Consider the following 23,798-nt stretch of genomic DNA (forward strand, 5'->3'; position numbering starts at 1 on the left):
TGTAAAACATAACTATATTAAAACTTGCAAGAACATATTTATGTGTCATAAAAAGGATCATAAAACATAAGCTATAGCTGCAGTTCATCAGAACTAAAGACAACCCCAGACAAGACAAGCATGTCAAAGTTTGGATGGTTGTGTATAAATAGAACAGACCAGCATGACTTGGTGATACAATTACCTTGCAGTTTATGGGAGTCTGGGAATCTCTGTGGCCTCACCATGCTGCCAGCTCTGTGGAGCTCCACATTACAGCACCAACACACACAATTAGAACACGAAAAAAAAACACCAATGTGGAAGGAGGAGAGAAAGATTCAGTATGGAGGAGGCCAGGCCTTGCAGACGGGCTACTGCTGAAACGTTAATGAAAGAAACCTGCCTTCAAGCACTGAAAGCAAATGACTTTGAAAAACTACAAGAGATTCTGGTTCAGAAAAAATTGGACGTGGACACGGTGTTTGAGGTGGAGGATGAGAACCTGGTCTTGGCATCTTACAAGCAAGGTAGCTACGTTTCCTGTAAAGCCTGACAAGTACATTTGACTCTTTAGTGTGTGTTTTAAAACTTTAATTATTTGCTCAGCTTTCCTTCTCCCTATGGAGTAAATTTCCAAAGGGAGTTTGCATGTAAAAATAGCAGATATATGCATGTAAGTAGCATGCACTCATGGATATGCTATTTTATAAAACGTCGAGAGCATGGGTACATTTTTCATTTTGTATGTACATTTTACTGGCAGAAAAAAGGGGTGGACTAGGGACGTTCTGGTTGCGGTTCAGAAGTACGCGTGGTAGTTGCTATTTTGTAAGAGATATATGCATATTCATTACTGAACTTATTTCTATACTTCTATACCCGCTAATTGACTGGAGCAAGTTTGTATGCAAGTAATTATTTTCAAAATAGTATGGGGTAGATTTTAAAAGCTTGCGCGTGGGCCATATACACATGTACGCGTGATTTTATAACATGCGCGCGCAGGCGCACGCATGTTATAAAATCCAGGGTCGGCACACACAAGGGGGTACACAGTTGTGCACCATGCGCGCGCCGAGCCCGCTCTGAGCCGCGCTGCCTTCCCCCTTTCCCTCCCATGCCAGTCCGAAATCCTGGAGGCTGAAGTAAGTTGCGCACGCCGGCCAACTGCCGGTGCGCAATCCCCGGCACAGCGGCAAATATGGCCTCTGTGCTGGGAGCCTGACCCCGCCCTGCCCCGCCCCTGGACCACCCCACCTGCCCCCTCTTCACCTCTGTTTGCAAGCCCCGGGACTTATACTCGTCCCGGGCTTTATGCGCGTCGCTGGACCTTTTTAAAATAGGCCCGGTGAGCGTAACCCTTTTAAAATCCAGCCCTATATGTGCATACTTTCTAAAATACCTGCCTCCATGTATTACTTGAGTTATTATGCATACGTTATATATATTATACACCTAGAATATATGGATGTATGTTTATAAAATAGGGAGATAAAGTATGCGTTTTTTGCATTGGAAGTACTTTCAGAACAAAACTATGAGGTATTTTATAAACTGTTCAGCTCCCACCACAAAGTTTATAAAATATTAGCATAAATCTCCTAGTGTCTATGTATGCATGCATGCAAATGCTGTACCACAGATGGGTTTGTGGTCTTATCTTTTCCTCCCTTTTTATACACACTGCACATTTCTCCCAACTTTGATCCTACACTGTAGAACCAGCATTCTTTTCCCCCACATATCTTTTTTCCTTGATCTACTACAAACACTACATAGACCCATAACGAACCTCTCTAGAGTCCCAGCATCTACCCCTGCCTTTTTTTCTTCCTTCATTATTTTGCCCTCCATTCTCCATCCACTTTACTCACACAGTTGCTCTCAAGTCCAGTATTGTCTCATGCTTCTGCTGCCACACTTCTCTGCACATAATAGCCCTCACTTCTACCCATCCATTGCCCCACATATAACCTCTTGTTCATAGCCCTTATAAGTCCATATTGAGCACTTCATGTTTTCCAGCATAAAACAACCATTATGCACCACTATGCACACACACCTGCAATAGCAGTGGCTAGAAACATAAACAGGCTTAGAAACCAAGATGGCTGCCCCTAAGCAGTAGCGATCCGTTTCTACTGAAATATATTTCCTGAAAACTGTTTTTTTGATGGGTAAACGCAAAGGAAATATTAAAAAGGGTAAGCCTGAAGAATTATTGGTTACCCTTTGTCAGACCACAGTTCCGGAGCTTGCACTTACTATTGCACCGGTGGCTGAAACCCGCTTGTCTGGAATTGGGGATGTGAGCCCGTCGGAGGCAGAGATTTCCCTCAGCCCTGACTGCTGCTGCACACCGAATCCTGACAGTGCCACCATTTTCCATGACTCCTCCTCAGAGGGTATGAGATAATTGGGTGGTCTAGCTGGGTTCTCTTGCTCTCATCCTCCTGCTCATCTGGAGCAGGTTTGGCTATGGAGGTCGGGGGGAGTGATGCAGGAGTCTCAGGAAGCGCTGTTGAATGCAGAAAGAACGGCTTTGCAATCTTCTCTGACTGGTGGATCTTCTGAAGAAAGTCCCAAAGTCCCTGCTGTTTCATCGTTATGCCCACTTATGGGCTCAGGTGATTTTGCTTCTTTGACGAAACTTCCTGTTAAAACTTTGGAAAGTTTGTGGAGAGTAATGATGTCTATTAACAAGTCAGTTACAGCTTTAGTGTCTATGACCTGACTTGCATAATCAATTTCAATCTTAAGAGCTTCGATTAAATTCTTTAGAAAGGAAGGTATTTGAAGGAGAGTCATCTCTGGTGAAAGTTCAAGAAGTGCAGGTTAACAGTATCAAAGACCTTTCTTCTACTTCGCATAGAATTGAAAATATTGAAAACTCTCTTAGGTCCTTGAACTTGAGGATTCTTAATTTTCCTCAAGTTCCCCTGATGGCACCTGCTGATTTATTTACAACTTATTTGAAGGAAGTTCTGTCAGTATAGAGGCATTATGACATTTTCTGTTTTATTAACCATTCCTTTCCATTTGCACCCTCAGTGGTAATTTTCTGTCAGGTCATGCCATATCACCAACCCAGAACTTTTTGAAACTTGCTTTCTTTTCCTGATTGGAAAACAGTGGAAGGTGCAGGCTGCCACTGGACAGAAACTGGTAACTTTTTTATTCAGAAAATTACTACTGAGCACCCTGGATAGGAAGACCACAGGCAATAAAGAAGTCTCTTCCATGCAATCCTTATTAGGACTGATCTGATGATGACTGTCATTGTGTCAAGAGGGGTTTTAATGAAAGGTACCAAAGCTATGCCAATTAAGTAGGTCTTAAGAAAAAAAACTGAGCAGATATACAGTATCAGATGAATATCCCCCATCAATTTCCTGGAAACCAGGCCTATTTGCAGCCCTCAAAACCTGGGTTGTACAGTTCTGTGATAGATTATATCTGAAAGGCTTGCACGTTCATTGAAGACATAGTTGTGGCATTGTAGTTGTTACCTAGGTATACACTTATGACTTTTAAATTTTTATTTATTTATTTATTTAAGGTTTTTATATACCGGTATTCGTCGAAACATCATATCAGTTTACATGCAACTTGTAACAGCAGGGAAATACATTAAACAGGGAGATAGGCAGAACTTGGAGAATATACAGAGTTATATAACAAGCTTCGGAAAGATCAAGTAGATAGTAAAAATAAGCAAAACATGGAGTTGAGGTTATAGTATACACGTGGGGTAGGAAGGGAGAGGGCAGAACTTGGAGGAGAAGGGGGTGGAGAAGAAAACATTTTTAGGGGGGTTCAAAAATTGCAGTTAATACATAAGTAGATATATCTTTGCGGGTAGACTATACAAGTATGGAGGGCAGCTAAGGTTACTGGCAAGGAGGGAGGGGGAAAGGGTGAAAGGTGAAGGAGAGCATGGGCAGGGGCGATGGGGTAATCTTGTTATTCCGGGAAGGCTTGTTTGAAAAGCCAAGTTTTAAGCTTTTTTTTGAATTGTTGAGTGCTTGTTTTAAGTCGAAGGTCTGGTGGCATAGCGTTCCAGTGAGTGGGACCTGCTATAGAGAATGCATGCACTTTAGTGGATATTAACCAATAGGTCTTATGTGGGGGGATGTGAAGAGTGCCTTTGTATACTGATCTGGTAAGGCGCTTAGAGGCATGTAGGCAAATTTTGTTGTTGGTCCACTTAATGTTACTGTTGTGGATGGATTTATGTATAATGGATAAGTTTTTGTAGAGGATGCGGGATGCAACTGGGAGCCAGTGTAACTCCTTAAGGATTGGTGTGATGTGTTCGTTTTTATGTGTGTTGGTTAGTATTCTGGCTGTAGCGTTTTGAAGTATTTGCAGGGGTTTGATGTGGGAGGCGGGGAGGCCTAGGAGGATTGAGTTGCAATAGGTAATTTTTGTCAGGATGGTAGCTTGTAGGATGGTTCGGAAGTCGTTGAAGTGTAGGAGGGGTTTAATTTTCTTAAGGCTGTGGAGCCTGAAATTTTTGAAGCACCCATAAAAGTATAAGGCCATCTAGGCCTCACTATAGATCAACATAGGGTCAGATTCACGATGATGCGAGATGTCCGATGCCATAACCATTTAATCTTATAATTTAATCTCATTATTTCCCCGCAAGCTGTATGTTATAATGCATTCATGCTTTTCAAGTCTGTTGCAAATTCAAGTTTGTTGAATGTTTATGTTTATTTATATTTTGTATATTTATACTTATATTTATAATAATTTTATTTTATTTTAAGTCGTTCGCTGCTTTATCTATAAGTTCATACGAAGTTAGCCCTGTTATCTGTACCCTCTTGTTTGATGTAATTTCCAACTTTGGTTCTATGTAAACCGACGTGATATGTACTAGTACAGGAACATCGGTATATAAAAGCCTTAAATAAATAAATAAATAAATAAATAAACATGGGGAAATTTCCAGCAATGGGAGGTTCCAAGAGAGGAAGATACTTTCATTTATTGTTCTGATCCATCCTCTAATAGCAGTGACTCTCAACCTTTTTTCCATTATGATGCACCTTACCAGTGCACGACACACTGCCCACTACACACTGCAGCTGAACTAAAAAAAATCCTAATTATTATTTTAATGTTAGAATTGTCACAAAAGAAAGATAAAACATTCTTAATTTATTTTTTACAAGCAGTTTTTGAAATTAAAGTTATTAAATGTTATTTTGTACACAAGTTTGAATCTTTGCATACTTCAGAAGGAAGAAATATGGGACTGATGTGCTGCATGCAGTTTCTCGAGACAGGGTTGAAGGGCGGACAAATTCTCGTGCATCTCACAGTCCACAGCAAAATATAATGATCCATTCTGGAGTTTAGAATTCTGGAGTAGAATTAGGACATTTCCACTTTCAACTCACCATACAAAAAATATATATTTAAATTCTGGTATAACCTCTGTAACAGCAATTCAAAACCCTCTTTAATAGACATTTTGTGAAGTAACACAGAATCTTGCAACAAAATTTCTCAGAAGATTTATACAAATGTAAACCCCTCTTTGGGGACCTGTCAGAATGTAGGGGCATGTGGTTTTCCCCAAGACCACTTTTACTCCCAACTCTCCTTCTCACACCAAAACACAGTCCATTGGAATTCCTTTGTCACCAGTTCAGGGAACCAGAGTTCATTCCAGCAGGAACAAGGATAAAACTTTGTTAAGGAAGTTTTTAATGATGGAATGTTTGAATTCTTATTATATAAATCATGTACCGTGTGATTTAAGGCCAATTGGATAATGGAATGATAGGTAATGAATACCTACGGACCGTGTAGTACACATTCACTCTCTGGAACCTTTACATTCTCTGGCACAGATTCTAGTATTCTGAGATTATGTATATAATGCAATTTATTGATAATATGTAGAAGTAATTTTAGATTTTCAAAGTTCAGTTGTTCAAGTTACAATTCCCCATACTATATGATATGCAAATAGTGGGCTGGATTTTAAAACCTACATGTGGGATACATTTGTGCGCGCTACCTGGCGTGCACAAATGTACGCCCGATTTTATAACATGTGTGCGCAGCCGCATGCATGTTATTAAAATCCGGGGTCAGCGCGTGCAAGGGGATGCATACTAGTGTACCTTGCGTGCGACGAGCCCTCGGGGAGCCGCGATGGCTTTCCCCGTTCCCTCCGAGGCCGCTTCGAAATCGGAACGGCCTCGGAGGGAACTTTCCTTCTGCCCCCCCCCCCCCCACCTTCCCCCTCCCTTCCCCTACCTAACCCGCCCCCCAGCCCTATCTAACCCCCCCAACTTTTGTTTAATAAGTTGCACCTGCCTCCGGGCAGGTGTAGGTTGCGCACGCCGGCCAAGTGCCAACACGCAATCCCCTGGCATAGCCGCTGTGCCGGAGGCCTCGGTCCCGCCCCACCCCTTTCACAAAGCTCCGGGACATTCGCACGTCCTGGGGCTTGCACGCATCTCCGGGCCTATGCAAAATAGGCTCGGCGCATGCAGGAGCGGTTACACGCATACATCCTGAGGATTTACGTACATAACCCTTTGAAAATCTGGCCCAGTGTTTTTACCTACCCAGTATCCTCCCTTTTCTTACCACTCCCTGAAGTGTTCTTGTAACATAGCCAGGAGTCCATATCGCCTTGGTCTGTCTCCTTCTGGTCTTAGGCCCACCTCAGCATGATTTGGTCTGTCTCCTTCTGGTCACAACTGTGGCTGGGCTGCTTATATCTACTTCTGGCTGGATCTAACTTTCTGGCCATATGCCCAAGGCCTGGTCATCTGCCCAAGTTGTTTGCATTAGGGCTGGTGCCTTGCGTTGCCTGGATACATTGGCCTGACAATTTCCTGAATAGACTGGGGCTGAGTGTTTGCCCAGATAGGTTGGGGCTGAGTGTTTGCCAAATTTCCAGGCTCCAGCCTCACTGTTTTATGGTTCTGTCTTATGCAAATCAAGGAGCAAGATTGCATGTCTTTCATCTCATTGGCTGGATCTCAGCATAAATCCACACCCCTAAAATGTCAGGGCACGCAATTTGTTACAGGTTATTTAGGTCAAAAGAGACCAAAATGGTTTATCACATATGATCAGGGGATGGAAGAATCTTCTGAATATGAGGCCTCTCCTCATTGGTTGTTTCTTCTCTTAAAATACATATATATACACAATATATATACATACAATATACCTCTTATTCTGCAACTTTCAGGTTCATCTCCAATCATGTCCTCATTCTCATCGATACTTGCCGAGTTCCAAAAGGCTTCTATTTGTCTTGCTGTACAGGATCCACTTGCTCTGCAAGTGACTGTTACAGCTCTGACTTTTAAATGCTATGAAATATTCTAAAAGGTCCAAATGCTGGAAAAATCTCTAGGCCTAGTATTTCTTGTGGATTAAATGCCCATTTTCTTGCATTATAAGAGGCTTATATGGTAGGCCAAAAATAAAAATGTCCATATGAGCTTATTCTGACTTCCTATCACTAATCTTATTTGTAATTCTCAACCCAAGCTCTAATCATAACAATCTCTGGGGACCTAGGTTCACTGTCTCTCAATCTCTCTTTGGTTGTCCTCACGGGTGAACTCACTATTCCAATTTCCTTGCTTTAGGGCACCTCTGACTCTGAAGACGGACGCTCGACACACTGGTTGGGTATTCAACAAAAAATTGCTGCAACCAAAATTACTTAAAGTCCAATTCACAACAAAAATTCTCCAGTTTATCTTCACATGTAAATAAACAGTGCAAAGGTCCTCTTTTCAGTTCTGTTAGCTGAGTTAGTGTCCTTCAGATGGCAGGCACTAGGGAAAGACATGAGTGAATATGGGTCTCTAGTGGGGACTAGGATCTCCTTGTCTCTCTCTCTCTCTGATGGTCTAAGCTGGACGTCTGGTAGAAGAAAACCCCCAAAAGTGTTCAAAATCTCTCCCCCTTCTCAGTGGGCAGGAACTGGTGGCAAAAGAATTCCTCCCTAAAACAACTGACAGAAAACTCTCTATAAAAGTACTTCTCTCTTCTTTGTCAGGTCACTGCCGTCCCCCTTATCTGGGCAGAAGAAATTGCAGCATTTTATCCTGACCTCCTAAGACAGGGATGACAAGCAGGCCAGGAGCCAGGAGCAGGCTCTCAAAAACAAAACTCACAATCAAAAACAACAGCTCTTCTCCAAACTCCTCTTTTATTCCTCGAGGACAATCCCTTCCAGACTGGGGGTGGGGGGAGGTAAGCAGCACTGACCAGGGCAAAGTCTCTTCCCTAAGTTCCAAGTTGAAGGCCCAATATGGGGAATCTCTTCACCACTCTTCCTTTTTTCCCCCCAATCTTTACAAAAAAAATACCCCAACCCAACAAAATACTCCCCTGTACTAGGCTTTGGGGTCCGACAAATGGGGAGCAGTCCAAACTGCAACTCAACTCAGAATGCCAAACCAAAACCCACACCACTTCTCGTGCAAAGCCCTCTTTTATAGTACACTGCTGACCAATCCAGGTGAGGTGAAAGAGGCTATTTTAGCCAAAAAAACATCCTTCAAAAATTGGAAGAAGGATCCATCTGAACAAAATAGGATAAAACATAAGCATTGTCAAGTTACGTGTAAAACATTGATAAGACAGGCAAAGAGAGAATTTGAAATGAAGTTGGCTGTAGAGGCAAAAACTCAATAAAAACGTTTTAAAATATATCCAAAGCAAGAAATCTGTGAGGGAGTCAGTTGGACTGTTAGATGACTGAGGGGTTAAAGGGGCTCTTAGGGAAGTTAAGGCCATTGCAGAAAGAGTAAATGAATTCTTTGATTCTGTGTTTAGTAATGAAGATGTTGGGGAATTACCAGTTCCGGAGATGTTTTCAAGGGTGATGAGTCAGACGAACTGAACTAAATCACTGTGAACCTGGAAGATGTAGTAGGCCAGACAGACAAATTAAAGAGTAGCAAATTACCTGGACCAGATGGTATGTATCCTAGAGTGCTGAAGGAACTCAAAAATGAAATTTTGGATCTATTAGTTAAAATTTGTAACCTATCATTAAAATTATTCAATGTACCTGAAGACTGGAGGGTGGCAAATGTAACCCCAATATTTAAAAAGGGCTCCAGGGGTGATTTGGGAAACTATAGACCAGTGAGCCTGACTTCAGTGCCGGGAAAAATAGTGGAAACTATTCTAAAGGTCAAAATCATAGAGCATATAGAAAGACATGGTTTAATGGAACACAGTCAACATGGATTTACCTAAGGGAAGTCTTGCCTAACAAATCTGCTTCATTTTTTTGAAGGGGTTAATAAACATGTAGATAAAGGTGAACTGGTACATGTAGTGTATTTGGATTTTCAGAAGGCGTTTGACAAAGTCTCTCATGAGAGGCTTCTACGAAAACTAAAAAGTCATGGGATAGGAGGCGATGTCCTTTCGTGGATTACAAACTGGTTAAAAGACAGGAAACAGAGAGCAGGATTAAATGGTCAATTTTCTCAGTGGAAAAGGGTTAACAGTGGAGTGCCTCAGGGATCTGTATTTGGACCAGTGCTTTTCAATATATTTATAAATTATCTGGAAAGGAATACGACAAGTGAGGTTATCAGATTTGTGGATGATACAAAATTATTCAGAGTAGTTAAATCACAAGTGGATTGTAATACATTACAGGAGGACCTTGCGAGACTGGAATATTGGGCATCCAAATGGAAGATGAAATTTAATGTGAACAAGTGCAAGGTGTTGCATATAGGGAAAAATAACCCTTGCTGTAGTTACACAATGTTAGGTTCCATATTAGGAGCTACCACCCAGGAAAAAGATCTAGGTATCATAGTGGATAATACTTTGAAATCGTCATCTCAGCGTGCTGCATTAGTCAAAAAGCAAACAAAATGTTAGGAATTATTAGGAAGGGAATGGTTAATAAAACGTAAAATGTCATAATGCCTCTGTATCGCTCCATGGTGAGACCACACCTTGAATACTGTGTACAATTCTGGTCGCCGCATCTCAAAAAAGATATAGTTGCAATGGAGAAGGTACAGAGAAGGGCAACCAAAATGATAAAGGGGATGGAACAGCTCCCCTATGAGAAAAGGCTGAAGAGGTTAGGGCTATTCAGCTTGTTGACGAGACGGCTGAGGGGGGATATGATAGAGCTCTTTAAAATCATGAGAGGTCTTGAACGAGTAGATGTGAATCACTTATTTACACTTTCGGATAATAGAAGGACCAGGGGGCATTCCATGAATTTAGCAAGTAGTACATTTAAGACTAATCGGAGAATATTCTTTTTCACTCAGTGCACAAGTAAGCTCTGGAATTTGTTGCCAGAGGATGTGGTTAGTGCATTTAGTGTAGCTGGTTTAAAAAAAGATTTGGATAAGTTCTTGGAGGATAAGTCCATTAACTGCTACTAATCAATTTGATATAGGAAATGACCTCTGCTATTACTGGCATTGGTAGCATGGGATCTACTTGGTGTTTGGGTACTTGTCAGGTTCTTGTGGGCTGGATTGGCCTCTGTTGGAAACAGGATACTGGGCTTGATGGACCCTTGGTCTGACCCAGCATGGCAATTTCTTCTTATCCATTTGGATGAAACCAGTGAAAGGCTCTTTTATGTCTAGGGCTCTGAATTATGGAATGCCTTACCCCATAGTTTAAAGGAAGAATCTTCCCTTTGGAAATTCAGGAAAATGTTAAAGACTTTTCTGTTTTCTCAGGACTTTCCGAGTAGTACATGATCTAATAATAAAAAGAAAATTAGTTTCCATCAAAATGGCATTTGTGGATGAGAAGCCTCATGATGTAAGATCATTTTCTGTTTAAGTTACAATATTGTGAAGGTCTAGTGTGATATGAGTAGATAACTATTCTACGTATGAAGCAGAGTATTTTGTTGGTCTGTGTGGTTTGTTTTATTTTATGTATAATGGATATTGTGAATGTTTTTCTGTTAACCATTTAGAATTTAGGATTTGTGGTATATATATATATTTAAAATAAATAAATATATTGAGAAAGATTTCACACTCTCGACATTTGACATCACTAGCAGTCTAGCTGATGCAGCCAATCTGGAAGTTCAACAGCACTAAGCTTACATCTGTTCAAATAAACCGCACTTTGGAAAAAGCTTGTGTAGGTGAGGAGAAGCAAAGCATACTGCTAGGGTGTGGAGAGGCAGCAAGGCTAGTCCAGCAGCTGCATGGCTGGGAGCTCAGGAAGGCCTTGCTCCAGGATAGTTTGCACTGTTGCTGGCCTGCCTAACTATGCATAAGGGGCATGAGCCAGACAAAAGGAGTTAGTTTGCCCCATTTGTAACAGGATGACTTACTGGTCATGTGATCAAATATGGTTCTCAATTGAGGCTGGAATGACTATTGGATGGTCCAAGCGCCATGATCTAAGGCCAGTGGGAATACAGCATACCTATTGTTTAGAGTCCCTGTATGAGCCAGAGACCTGTGTAGTGCTGCAGCTGCTTTCTGCTTTTGTGATACTATCTAAGTTGTGTGCCGAGTTTCCAGATACATCTGACACTGCACCAGGTACTTCAGCTGGTACATTGCCTTGAGATGAAGTAAAAGAAATTCCCACACTGTTCAGAAGGAGCAGCAAAGTCACAGGTCAGAATCAATGCAATAGTGGCAATTAAATGAGGTAAGTACTAGGGAAACAGGCCCACATTCCTTAGAAAGTTTTTCTGGGCCACAGGTTAAGGAGGCACTGGTAGTGGATAGAAGGCCCCAAATTGAGGAATAATTAGAAACAGTGGGAGGTGTTACTGGCCCCATGGGGGCCTAGTGAGCTATTTTAACAAACCAATGGATTACCATTGAGAGGCTTGGAGAGATGAAAACTGTCCCTTAAACCTGCTAGTGGGTCCCCTTAATCTGTGGGGAACACCATTTAGAGGACAAAGCCAGGGACAAGTCATATGATGTTGGGAGTCAGGAGGTGGATCCTTGGTCCGACCAGCGGAAAGGTACTGACGTAGATCCCCGCTAGATGGTGTAGGTCGGCAGGCGATACCGCCGCTGCAGGAGGGTAGCTCTAGCCCTGGAAGTCTGTAGCCTCTCCAGGAGATCCTATGGAGGCTTCGCCCTGGAAGCCCGCGGTCCCCCCAGGAGGAGCCTGTAGGGACCCGGGCCGCTGGGACTTAGAAGGCTTCGCCCTGGAAGCCCGCGGTCCCCCCAGGAGAAGCCTGTAGGGACCCGGGCCGCTGGGACTTAGGAGGGCGGCAGATGACGTAGACAGGTAGACAGACCAGATTCTGGGAAGGTGGCTGAAGGTGTAGACAAGCAAACAGACCAGGTTCAGGGCAGGCGGCTAGAGGCATAGATAAGCAAACAGAACAGGTTCAGGGCAGGCGGCTAGAGGCGTAGACGAGCAAACAGACCAGGTTCAGGGCAGGCGGCTGAAACAGGCAGGTAGACAGGCAGGGAGGCAGTAACAGGCGGGCTTGGTCAGGCAGGCAGACGAACAGGAACAGACGAGCAGGACCAGGCAGGAAGACGAACAGGAACAGACGAGCAGGGTCAGGCAGGCAGACGAACGGCAACTAGTTACTCACAGGAGTCGACCACGTTGCAAGGCAAAGTCCCAGGGTTGGACGCCAGGGTTAAATTCCCCTCAGCGTCTGACATCATCTCAGGGGCCGGCCAGAGTTTCACGCCAGAAGCCCTTTAAAAGAGGAACCCTCCACGCGTGCGCGAGTCCAGGGGACGGGGTCAGCAGTGTCCGGCGTCTCCCTCGTGGTGACGCCGCGATGTAGGCCCGAACGGGCCCAGCAGTTCCGGCGGCTCTGGTGGCGTCCCGCGGGGAAGAGGAGGTAAGGGTCCGGTCGCGAGGTGCGCGACCGGAGCCGCAACATATGATACCTTCATAAGGAAGCTCTGGAATCTACTAGACATTCCATTCAACTGACAGCCAACCCTCATGGATGGAATAGGCAGGTCCAGGCAGGTCCAGGGTACTACTGGTACCAGCAGTTGTCTGAGGAAGGATTTTGAGAATGGGGTCCCAGTGACGAGGATCATGCAAGTGTAGAGATCCTATCAGATCCCTAATAGGAGTTAGGCAGAATAAACCATTTGTGTGGGGAGTAAACATAGTGAAAATGTGAGTAGGTAGATCCATCTTTTGGGAGAAAGTATTTGGTAAGTTCCTCTGGTATACAGTATAAAGCCAGACCACCATTTTGGCATGTGGATTTTCTGTTTTTCCTTTCAGAGGCAGCATACCATGGCTGTCCCCTGATTTTTTCAGTTGTTTAAGTTTTACTGCCTCCTTGGAGCCTCTTAGTTTGGATATGGGAGTTTCTTTCCACCCTCCCTATCCCTTTTGTATTTTGATGCTGCTTTTGTTAAGTTTTGACTACCCAGTAACTAGAGACTCAGTCACTTTCTGCTTTTCCTGTTCTAATATTCTGTTATTCAATGACTAAGAAAATATGTTGATTGTTCACAAAACCCTACTGTTCCCAACTACTATGTTAACTCCATTTGATTGTAAGATAATTGCATATGTTGGATGAGAATTGCAGATTTGTAAACCATTATGATGGCTCTACCGAATAACGGTATATAAAACCCTACAAATAAATAAATAAATAAATAAATAAATAAATAATAACAAAAGGGAGAAGTTCCTTCATTGAAAAGGCACCTGAGAATCATCAGTATCCAGAGGAGGGATGATTTACAGCCATCCAGAGGAGAAGAAGGAAAGAAGGGAGAAAGAAGTTGAGATGGACCCCACTAGGGCCCATGAACATCTTCTACTTTGGAGAAGAGGAATAACAGGAGTATCATTCTGATGTTAGAAGTGAGAAGAGAAGAATAACTGGTGCCATTCAGGTACTGGGAGGACACTAAAGAGTTCAGAGAAGAAAACATCATGGAGGAGGTAGAAGATAAATGACTTTGTAAAAATGGATTTCACCTTTAATACTTCACCAACATTGAGTGGGAAGCATTAACTTTGCCTTATGCCAATGGGATGGGAGAAACATCAGGTTAAAGACTGAATCAATTGGCTTTAACATCTTAAACTTGAAATAAGGTTTTGAGAAGTCACAAATGTATTCAGAATACTTGTAACATTGAATATTGAACTAACTGCTATAATATTTTTATCATTTCACAACGTATCAGTAAAAGTATTGCTGGAAACCACCAAAGATTCCATGGGTTTTTCTTACTACATAGAGATTGATTAACTCATTAGTGCTGTTATCATCACTGCTGTATAGAAGAATTCAGATTGGGGCTTAAGTGTTGCAATGCATAGGACCTTGAAAGTAATCTTCCCCCTACTGATGGAAGGAACCCTGTAGTTTGAGACATTTTGACATTATGGGAGATTTACCATCTGAACTGTATTTGAGATATGGTCTCTGATACCACTATCCAGGTACAACCAGCCTGGGGGATACACAAGATTGTGTTTATCATACTCTGAGAACCTTAGTGGAAGAGAGCTCCACCATGGCATTTCACCAGGATGGTTTATTGCCAGTCTGGATCCTGGCAAATTATTCACTCCTAGCAGTGGAAGTGGACAATGGAGAAGGCAACTCTGAGATGCTCAGAAATCATTATGGTGTGCTAGAGGAGTATCCTGCTTTGGACCTAATTGCCATCTTATCTCAAATGACCTTGTGAGGGGTCTCTGGGTTGAGCCTGGATTCTCTGGACAAAAAATAAAACTCACCAACTGGTATAGGGAGAAGAGGATGGTAAGACTCCTAGTGTACAAAATCTGAGGGTACAAATGTCCTTATGTGCCTTTGCCTGTAATATGCATTACTGAGCTGAAGAGAGAGGAATGGATTTGTGGCAATATGAGAGGGGTATGACTTACAAATTTTCTGAGGATCATCTCTTAGGCTGCACCACTCTTGACAAGAAACATTAACACTGGATAGTGGGAAGGAGCATCTGCAAACACACAGCCATTATTGTAGAAAGAGTTGGAAGACCTCACAGATACTCAATTACTAACATTTAGTCAGGAAGAACTACTGCGAACATTCCTGATCCAGCCTGGTATAGCCCACAGACTTTGCCTGATGCTGTTCCATTACTACAGAAATGAACTGTTCCTGTACTTTCCTGTTGCAAGAATTTCAGTAAATTCCAGAGATGAGAAAAAAAAAAGGGCATTTTCTTGGTCTTTTTGTGTTGTGCTGGTTTATGTGTGTTTACTTCACAGGTGTTAAAGGGAGTTGGTGTTTATCTATGTCTTTAATAGAGTGGGAACATTTGAACTGTTATGGATTTTAGAAAAATCCATAACAGTAAGTCCATGAAGGTGATGGCCTACTTTGTAAAACAAGGATGCTGGAAGGCCTAAAAAAAAAAAAAAAAAGACTTGCTTATTTTAAGTACTTTTCTTCAGTGCTTAGGTCAAAAAGTTTACATGATTTTGAAAGATCAAGTCAAACCATAATACAGTTTTGATGAGAATTTGGACAAAAAAACCTTCTCATGGAAACAATGGTAAGCATTACCTGTTGTGTTTAATTTGTTAAACATTTATAAAATGGAAAATATCGTATACTGGAGAAAAATTTTCCAAAAAGTAAGAAAAGAAAAAATACATAAAATATTTTGAAAAATATTGAAAAAAATATATACACAATTTAGAAAAAACTTGTTTCAGAGCACTTTTCTCTTTTTTTTTTCTATTTGGTATAATTTTACTTGTATATTTTATACATTTTGGTGACTTTTCACCTTTAACTTTTTTTGAATTTTCAAGAAGAGGAATCCATCTGAAGGATATCTTCCACCATTAATTTTCATTTTTTTTTCAAGATATCTTCTGGTCACAGAGAAGTTATTGCCTTGAAAAATCTAAGGAGGCAATTTTCAAAAGGATTTATGCAAGAAAATGGAATTTATATGCATACATGGGCTTTTGAAAATTGCTACAATTTTAAAATCATTACTCACGCTAAAAGGATCATATATGTGAGTATCTGGGCTGCATGTGAGCAACACCAATTGTAAAAGCCACAAATTACGTGCATATTTGTGTGTGCTCAAGCAAAAAAAAAGGGGGTGGAAAAGGGGCAGAGTTGGGGACAAGGCATGGGCATTCCAGGGCAGGGCCAAGTTATTTGCGTAACTCTGTATTTTAAAAATAGCCACTGCAGCATGCAGTAGACTGTTAGTCACATATGATTACTTCTGCTCCTGATGAGGGGTAAGTCTTCATAAATCTCTGTTTAGACCTAGATCAACTTGGTGAGGGGTGTAGGTCAACTGGGTTGAAGTGCAGGATGAAGAACCAGAGGGATCTGAATGACCTCATGATGGACTGGGCAAACTAGTGGACCAATGGGTAAAACTAGGTATGGCCTTCACGCGAGCATGTTTTAAATTCCAATTCAATGCAATATGCAAATATTATCTGTGGCCAGCATGTAAGATGAGCCTAGAGCTACGCTGTGTCGGGGACCTCGAGCCCCGCCCCTGCCCCATCCCTTTTCTTTGGCCCCGGGATTTATGCACATCCTGGGGCTTTACGCATGTGTCCGGGCCTTTTTAAAATAGGCCCATGGTGCATAAGGTCACCTATGCACGTAAATCCCATGGATTTACGTGCATAGGCCTTTTAAAATCCGGGCCTTAGTGTCTCTGCTCCAATGGCGCCTGGTGATTCTGTGTTCCACTTGTCTTTTCAGCTGGCTTTAGTCACTTCTTCCTGCTGTTGCTGCTCAGCTCTGGACATCTCTGCTGCCTTTCTGGGGGCTCTTGGATTCAACATTGTCTCTCTTCTTCCCAGCTTCTGGGTGACTTATACCCCTCAGACTTTGGGACCTCTTCTTATGTACTCTGATCTAACTCCTCTTCCTCCATGCACCTCCTGGCTTTAGTACATGGATCCTTGTGCTCTTCTTCAGCAGTAGGAGTGCTCCATGGGCTTCTGTTTTTTCTTCTTCTTCTGTCTTCTGTGCCTCATGCTATAATTCTTCTTTTCTGCCTCCAGAAGGAGTTCTCTCTTCACAGTCTGACTCCTCTCTTCCTCCAGCTGGCCTCTATCCATAGTGCTCCTCTTCCTGCAGCACTGTATGGAGATATCTCATGTTTTACCACTGATTCACCAATTATGAATTATAATAGCCATTTACAGGCCAAATTCTGACAGGCCCCAAAAGCACTGTCACAGCAAAAAAGAAGAAAGAACTGTGCCCAGATGAACTTTACAACCTTTCTCTGTGGAAAATGAAGAGGTCTTGCCCTGATACACTGAAGGATACCTTATCAGATGTGCCTGTTTGTATGGGCCTGTTTAAATAAAGAAACCAGACAGAAGGACAATATGACTAAAGCATAAGCAGGAGTCATGATTCGGCCAAAGCAGAGTGCAGAGGTCATAAAGACCCCCACCATTGGAAGGAAGAAGGGAGGCAGTCTGAGACAGAGAAAAACACTCTGACACACAGCTTGGCATACAGATGAGGCAATTTTCCCCCCGAAGGAATTGGAGGGAGAAAAGGATCTGCAACATAGCAGGACGCCTCCCAAAGTAATGGGGAGGGAGAAAAAAGACCTGCAATGTGGCAAAAGACCCTCTGCTCACCACGTGATTATGCATGAGCGTATGCATATTTATCAGCTGGAAAGTATAAGACGAAGGGCAAGGAAGAGAAAAAGGAAGGCACAATCCCTGAATGCAAACCCTGGGAGAAAACTCGGAGAGCAGTGTTGCGCCATCGGTCGCAGACGGCTGCACCCTTTCTGTCTCACCTCTTTTCTTTCTCTTTCCTCTCCTCTGGGCAAGATGGCTGCCTCCGCCTCGCTCCGCCGACCTCTCCGGCGTCCCCGGACCGGCATGGGTGATTGCATTCACCATTCATTCACTAAGGTCACTTTTGAATTTGTCATGGCGGAAACCTCGGGGGCATCCCCACTGCATGATGTTACTACCTCTGGGTACTTAGCCTCCGATCTCCAATTCAGCTACGAGTTAGCAAGGATTCCGCTCCAGCTAATTTCGACTTTCTTCAGAGACGCCTGCTCTGAGTACTCGCTCCTACAAACCCTCTGGGGACACTCAAGGCACCCGCTCCTCGGGGGTCTTGCTTCGCTCCTATCTACTCTCCAGGTTTCCCAGCTCATCAGGATCCTAGGTACCTGCTCTCTGGGGCCTTGCACTCGCCTGCCTTCCTCCTGGGTTAACCTACATCTACAGAGGATATCTTGGCTCCAGCGCTCCGGGCCTTGCATCATCTCTATCTCCATTTTATGGAGGCCATCTCTCCAGCATCTGCCAGCCTTCGGGAGTACCTTCTCTCTTCAGTCTCTCTGCCTTGTCTCACCACAGAATAGATTCTCGGCATACCCCGCTCTGCGGACCACTACCGGATCTATCATCTCTGACTACGTCATCTATGACTGGGTTCTCGGCCTACCCCTCTCCACAGACCACTACCGGACCCTTCACTTCCAGCTTCTGGTTAGACCTTCTCTGCACTTGATACTACTCAGTACCTGGACTGAACTAATCATCAGAGACCTACTCCACTGGCTGAGGAATGCAGCCCGCTTCTCGGGTCTTGCCAACTGCTGTATAATAAAGCTTCTATTCTCTCTGTGGCCATTACTGAAGAGTCAGCCTATTGCTGTATTTTCCCCATGGGGCCCCTCCCCATGGGAGGAGTCATCAATACAGCAACCAGGGATCCACAAACAAGTCAAACTTAAAACAAGCAGATTCAGAGAGTGACCCTGAAACCTGTGCCGAAGCATCCCTGAAAGCGAAAGGGAGGCCAAAAGCAGACCAGCACTCCCTGCTATCAAGAAGGGAGAAAACTAGGTGTGGCCAGGTGATCAGAGAGGGGAGACCGTGGCTCAGGTGTAGAGAGTGACACTGAGTCATAGATGGTGAAGGGTGAGAACAAACCCAGACAGCTGGCAAGCACTAGAGACAGAAGCTAGACTCCTTCCTGGACAGCCTGCCCACTCTGCCAGTACCAAGCCCATGGAGAAAGCCTCTCCCCTGCCCACATTCTCCACTTTCCAGAAGGAGCCTGCTTCAGAGGTGAATAGAGGTATCGCCTGAGGTCGGGACCCAGGGTAAGTTAGCCCTAAGTATTAACTTATTAAGCAGGTTAAGGTTTATGGCATGTTTTGATACCACCCATGATACACAACTTTCTTTAGGGAAAACTGGTACTTAGGAATTATTTTCTAAATGCTATGTCCTGCCAAATCTGAGGAGAATACACATTGTCTTTTCCCTGAATTAGCACTGCAAGTATGGTGGGAGGGCAGCTGGTAGTGTCTTGTAGCAGACAGATCCCTGTACCCTAAACCTGCTTACAGCACAGCTCCAGTCACTGTCTATCCTGCCACTACAGTGAACTGAGCAATTCTGCTGGGTCCTCCTTCCATGTCATAGTTCCTCATCTACCTGCCTTTTCAGTTACTGTAGCATTTTTTTAAACTTCTGATTCTGCCTGCTCCTGGGACCTTGGGAAGTAAGTAATGTAAATATTTATTTTAGCCGCATGCTACATTACAACTAGAACAAATTTTTCCAGGTACTCTACCATATTATGAGAATGGTGTTAGTTTTGCTGTCACCTGTCACATGAGGTAAGGGCACTAGTATGCAACTCTCCTAGTTTCCATATAGATAAGACTGGAAGGATCATTCAGACCACCTGCTGCTTCTTTGAGAGCTAGCATTCTTCTGTCTGTGTACTAATGCTTAAACAACATACTTTGATTTTATGTTTGAACGTTTTATTAAAGTTTTGCAATAACAGTATGACAACACTGAGTAGGGTGTGGTCCTTAACCCTCCTCAGAACTAAACATCAACAGTAAACAGTCAGCTATTCCCCCCCCCCCCCAGTCAACACCCCCCCCCAAATGTTACAGAGATGTAGGTTGGTGAATTACATTCCATCAAAACAATAGAAGCCTGTTTGATTTAGCAGGCAAGAATAAAAAAAACAAAAAAACTGCACAGTTAATCATTCACTACAAGGCTCCTAATGCTACATAATGTTTGTGTATGGATTTACTGTCAACATAGACTCTAACTGTGAAACGAGGGATCATAAAAATGAGGTAAAAAGGGGGTAGACTCAGGAAATATTTCTTTACAGAGAGAGTGGCAGATGTGTGGAACAGCCTCTCAGTGGAAGTGGTGGAGTCAAAAACAGTATCTGAATTCAAGAAAGCATGGGATAACTTCAGGGGATCTCTAAGGAAGTGATGAGAATTATAATGCTAAATTAATTGGATGGATGGGCAGCCTGGATAAGCCATACGGTCTTTTTCTGCCATCATTTTTCTATGTTTCTATGTGAATATTTATGGTCTCATTAACTTTACCACAGCTCCAATTTTGTGGTAATTGATAATTTACATGAATTGGACTTTGTGCAAATGAACATGATTAACAATTTTTCTAAGATCACATGCAATTTTGGAAGAACACTTAATCAGCTGAATATAATATTGTGAATTGAATCAGTAGTACCGATTTAAACTAAGCAAAGAAATGGAAGGTGAAATGCAAGTTAATTTGTTTTTTAATTCTGTGTCTGCAGGTTACTGGCTACCTAGCTACAAGTTAAAATGCTCTTGGGCAACTGGACTGCACATATCAGTTATGCTTGGACATGTGGAGAGTCTATCGGTTCTGCTAGATCATAAGGCCACCATCAACTGTAGGCCCAATGGGAAGACTCCACTGCATGTAGCTTGTGAAGTTGCAAATGTTGAGTGCATTAAGATCCTTCTCAATCGTGGAGCTAAAGTCAACTGCTTTACTTTGAGTGGTCATGCCCCCTTGCATCTTTGTACAACAGAGGAATCAGTGCCTTGTGCTAAAGAGTTGATTTGGAGAGGTAAGTCAAATTGTAATTTTGTCAATGAAAATGAAATATACTGGTATTTTCACATAGGTAAATTCTATAAATTTGGTTCTGTCAACTTTAAAAACATGAGGGATGGGTTTCCATTATATTTGTCCATCACAGAACCTTCAGCTTTAGGAAACAATTATTTTGGAAATATAAAAGAAACAGCTTTACATAGTAAGATAGTAAATGATGGCAGATAAAGACCCATATGGCCCATACAGTCTGCCTAGCAAGTTGTTGAGGGTTGCAACTGCCGCTCCATACTGGTCACCCTCTTGCTTTCTGATGAGGGTTGTAACTGCTGCTCCATAAAGGTTATCCCTATGCTTGCAATTAAGGGTGGTAACTGTTGCTCCATTCAAGTTACCCCCATGCATAAATGTTACACCAAACATTACCACAGATTTCCCATTTCTTCATTTCCATCCTCTAGCTACTAGCGATCATTTGTGTTTATCCCATGCTCTTTTGAATTACATTATCATTCCATGTATCCATCACCCTTTCTGTGAAAAAACAATTTTGACATTGGCCCTAAGTCTACTCCCTTGGAGGAACAACCGCAGAAAATATTTTTTCATGGAAAGGTGGTGGATGGGCCACTTTGGTCTTTATCTGCTGTCACTTACTATGTTACTGTGTTGTCCTTGGAAGGAAAAATACTCTGGAAGGTCCTCCAGTGGGAAACAACATTCTTTAAATCCTGTTTTATCTTACAAATGAAACACCTCATATTTGTTTGATGTTCTCTCAATGACTTTTCCTTTTTCTTAGAGATAGATAGTTTACACTTAGTTCTAAAATAAAGAATTTATCACTCCAAATACTGCCTTAAAGAACTGACTGCATTTTTTAAACGCTTACACCTCTGCTCCTCAATTGTAGTAAGAGGGTTTCTCACAATATTTCACAATGCAATGGAGTACATGCTACTCAAATGAGAAGACCTCTCCCCTTTCTAAAATTAATTTACAACAGCATCCTGCCCATTCAGATACGTCCAGAGGAATAGTATCTTCTGCCCACCTCTGGAATACTCAAGGCATTGCACTCCTTTCCCATACGAATGCTCTTTGATATGGAGCTTATTCGTTGATTCTGAATCAGACTGATTCAGGAGTTTGAGCTCCATCCGCAAGCAAACATAGCAGCATCTGGACACTGTAAACATTCTGATGCAAACCCACACTGTTCTCCTCCTCTTCACTCTACTGGGTAAAACGTATCTGACTTAGGTTTACAAAAGCCCCTAGCTTCTGACACCTCACTTTTAAAGGAAAGACCTGCTCTAGCCCTTCTCTTTAAACCTGGGGGGAAAAACCTGCAACTTTCCCACAGGGGTCTCTAGATACCTTCCCTTGACAGAAATCCCCAACTGTACATCCAGCAGGATCTACTGCATTTCACTACTCTCTTTTCCAGGAGATGGCTTTGCTTTTGGTAAAACAAAGAGGCTTTACTATTATATAGATCATTGGCTTACAACAGGGGTCCCCAAACTATGGCCCAAGGGCCAGATGTGGTCCTTGGCTGAATTTCCTCCGGCCCCTGACAGCAACCGCAGAAGCAATGACAGGAGTTTGATCTGGCCTGCAGTGGAAATGGCGGGAATGCATTTTGCTCAGATATTTGAAATCGGAAGTGGAAGTGGCAGCACATCAGAGTGCTGTGGGCAGAGCATACTGGCGCAAAGCCACCACTGATTGGCCGTGTCATGCATTGCTGGTGTTAGTGGTGCTTGTACAGGTGGAGCCACCTGGGCCAAAGACGGGGGAGAGAGGCTGCAGAACAGCCATACGTTTTCTGCCCCTGTGGTTCTGCAGGACGGCCAAGGAATGCCAGTTAAGGATGGTGGCTCCTGGAGCTCCCAACCCCACTGCCATCTCATTGTTGTTGTGGGAGAGAGGGCATGGACATTATCCCGTAAGGATGCAGGCTTTGAAGGTGCAGAGGGCAGAAATTCTCATTATTCTAAACCCATATACCAAGTCTGAGTGTCTGTCCCTGGATTAGGATCTCCAGAAGGGGTTGTTTGCTGATACCATGAACCTGACATGTTGCAAGGGAGGGGAGTGAGAGGAGGGGGAAAAGAATGAGAAAGGGAAAGGACATAGAAAGGGAGCACGAGTGCATGGCAGGTAGGTGTGTGTGTGTGTGTGAGAGAGAGAGAGAGCGCACACCACAAACACATAACCACACCATCCCTGCCAACTATTCACCATCCACCCTCCCTGCCCCCTATTTCTCTTGGTAGCTAGATATTGGGGAAAGGTGGTGGAAGCAGGGTTGCCAGTTGTAGAAAAATATGATTACTGACACTATCTGGCACACCCTAAACCCCTGGGAACCCTGCCCCCTGCCTCCCCCCTTCCCCAGCTTTCCGAATCACAAAAGGGCCAGATATGTTCTTCCTCCTCAAACTCTTCTCAGCAAACAACTCTGAGGGTCTCTCTCCCCTGGAACGCTTGGTGATTTGAAATGTCCTGTGTGGCCCTTCTCTTGAAACGTTTGGGAACTCCTGGCTTACAGTATTTTTTTACTAGGCCAGTAAAGTTGTTTACGTGATATAAGAATGTCATTAACTGTCTGAACACATGAAATGTTTACAGAATACCTCTCTGCTTCTAAAAATAAAACAGTGTGACACCGAAGTGTGAGAGTAGAAACAAGTGTAGGTAAATCAGCCTACCAGACGCACTGTGAACAGATCTGAACAAAATGCGGGTTAGTACTAGAGAACTATAGAATACTGACTGACTGCATTGTTCATATCTGCTCACAGGGTACCTCGTAGGCTGATATACTTACACATATTTCAACACGGGGAGAACAGCTGCACCCGCCTGGTTAGCCACATGTAGCCAGTTGCTTACTTTGCTTGTTAAGAAGACTAGCCCTGCTTAGGAATTATTTGGAA

General features: G+C 43.1%; 1 protein-coding gene across 1 annotated transcript in view; it reads left to right on the plus strand.

Moving 5' to 3' along the window:
• The first annotated feature begins 210 nt into the window (after positions 1-210).
• Positions 211-23,798, plus strand: part of ASB4 (ankyrin repeat and SOCS box containing 4) — a 47,670-nt gene continuing 24,082 nt past the window's right edge. Inside the window, exons 1-2 of the mRNA XM_029588924.1 lie at positions 211-509; positions 20,567-20,866. Of these exons, the coding sequence (XP_029444784.1) occupies positions 326-509; positions 20,567-20,866 (484 nt within the window). The 5' untranslated portion in view covers positions 211-325. The remainder of the gene's footprint in view (positions 510-20,566; positions 20,867-23,798) is intronic.

This window comes from Rhinatrema bivittatum, chromosome 2 (assembly GCF_901001135.1).
Source record: "Rhinatrema bivittatum chromosome 2, aRhiBiv1.1, whole genome shotgun sequence".
Classification (NCBI taxonomy): Eukaryota; Metazoa; Chordata; class Amphibia; order Gymnophiona; family Rhinatrematidae; genus Rhinatrema; species Rhinatrema bivittatum.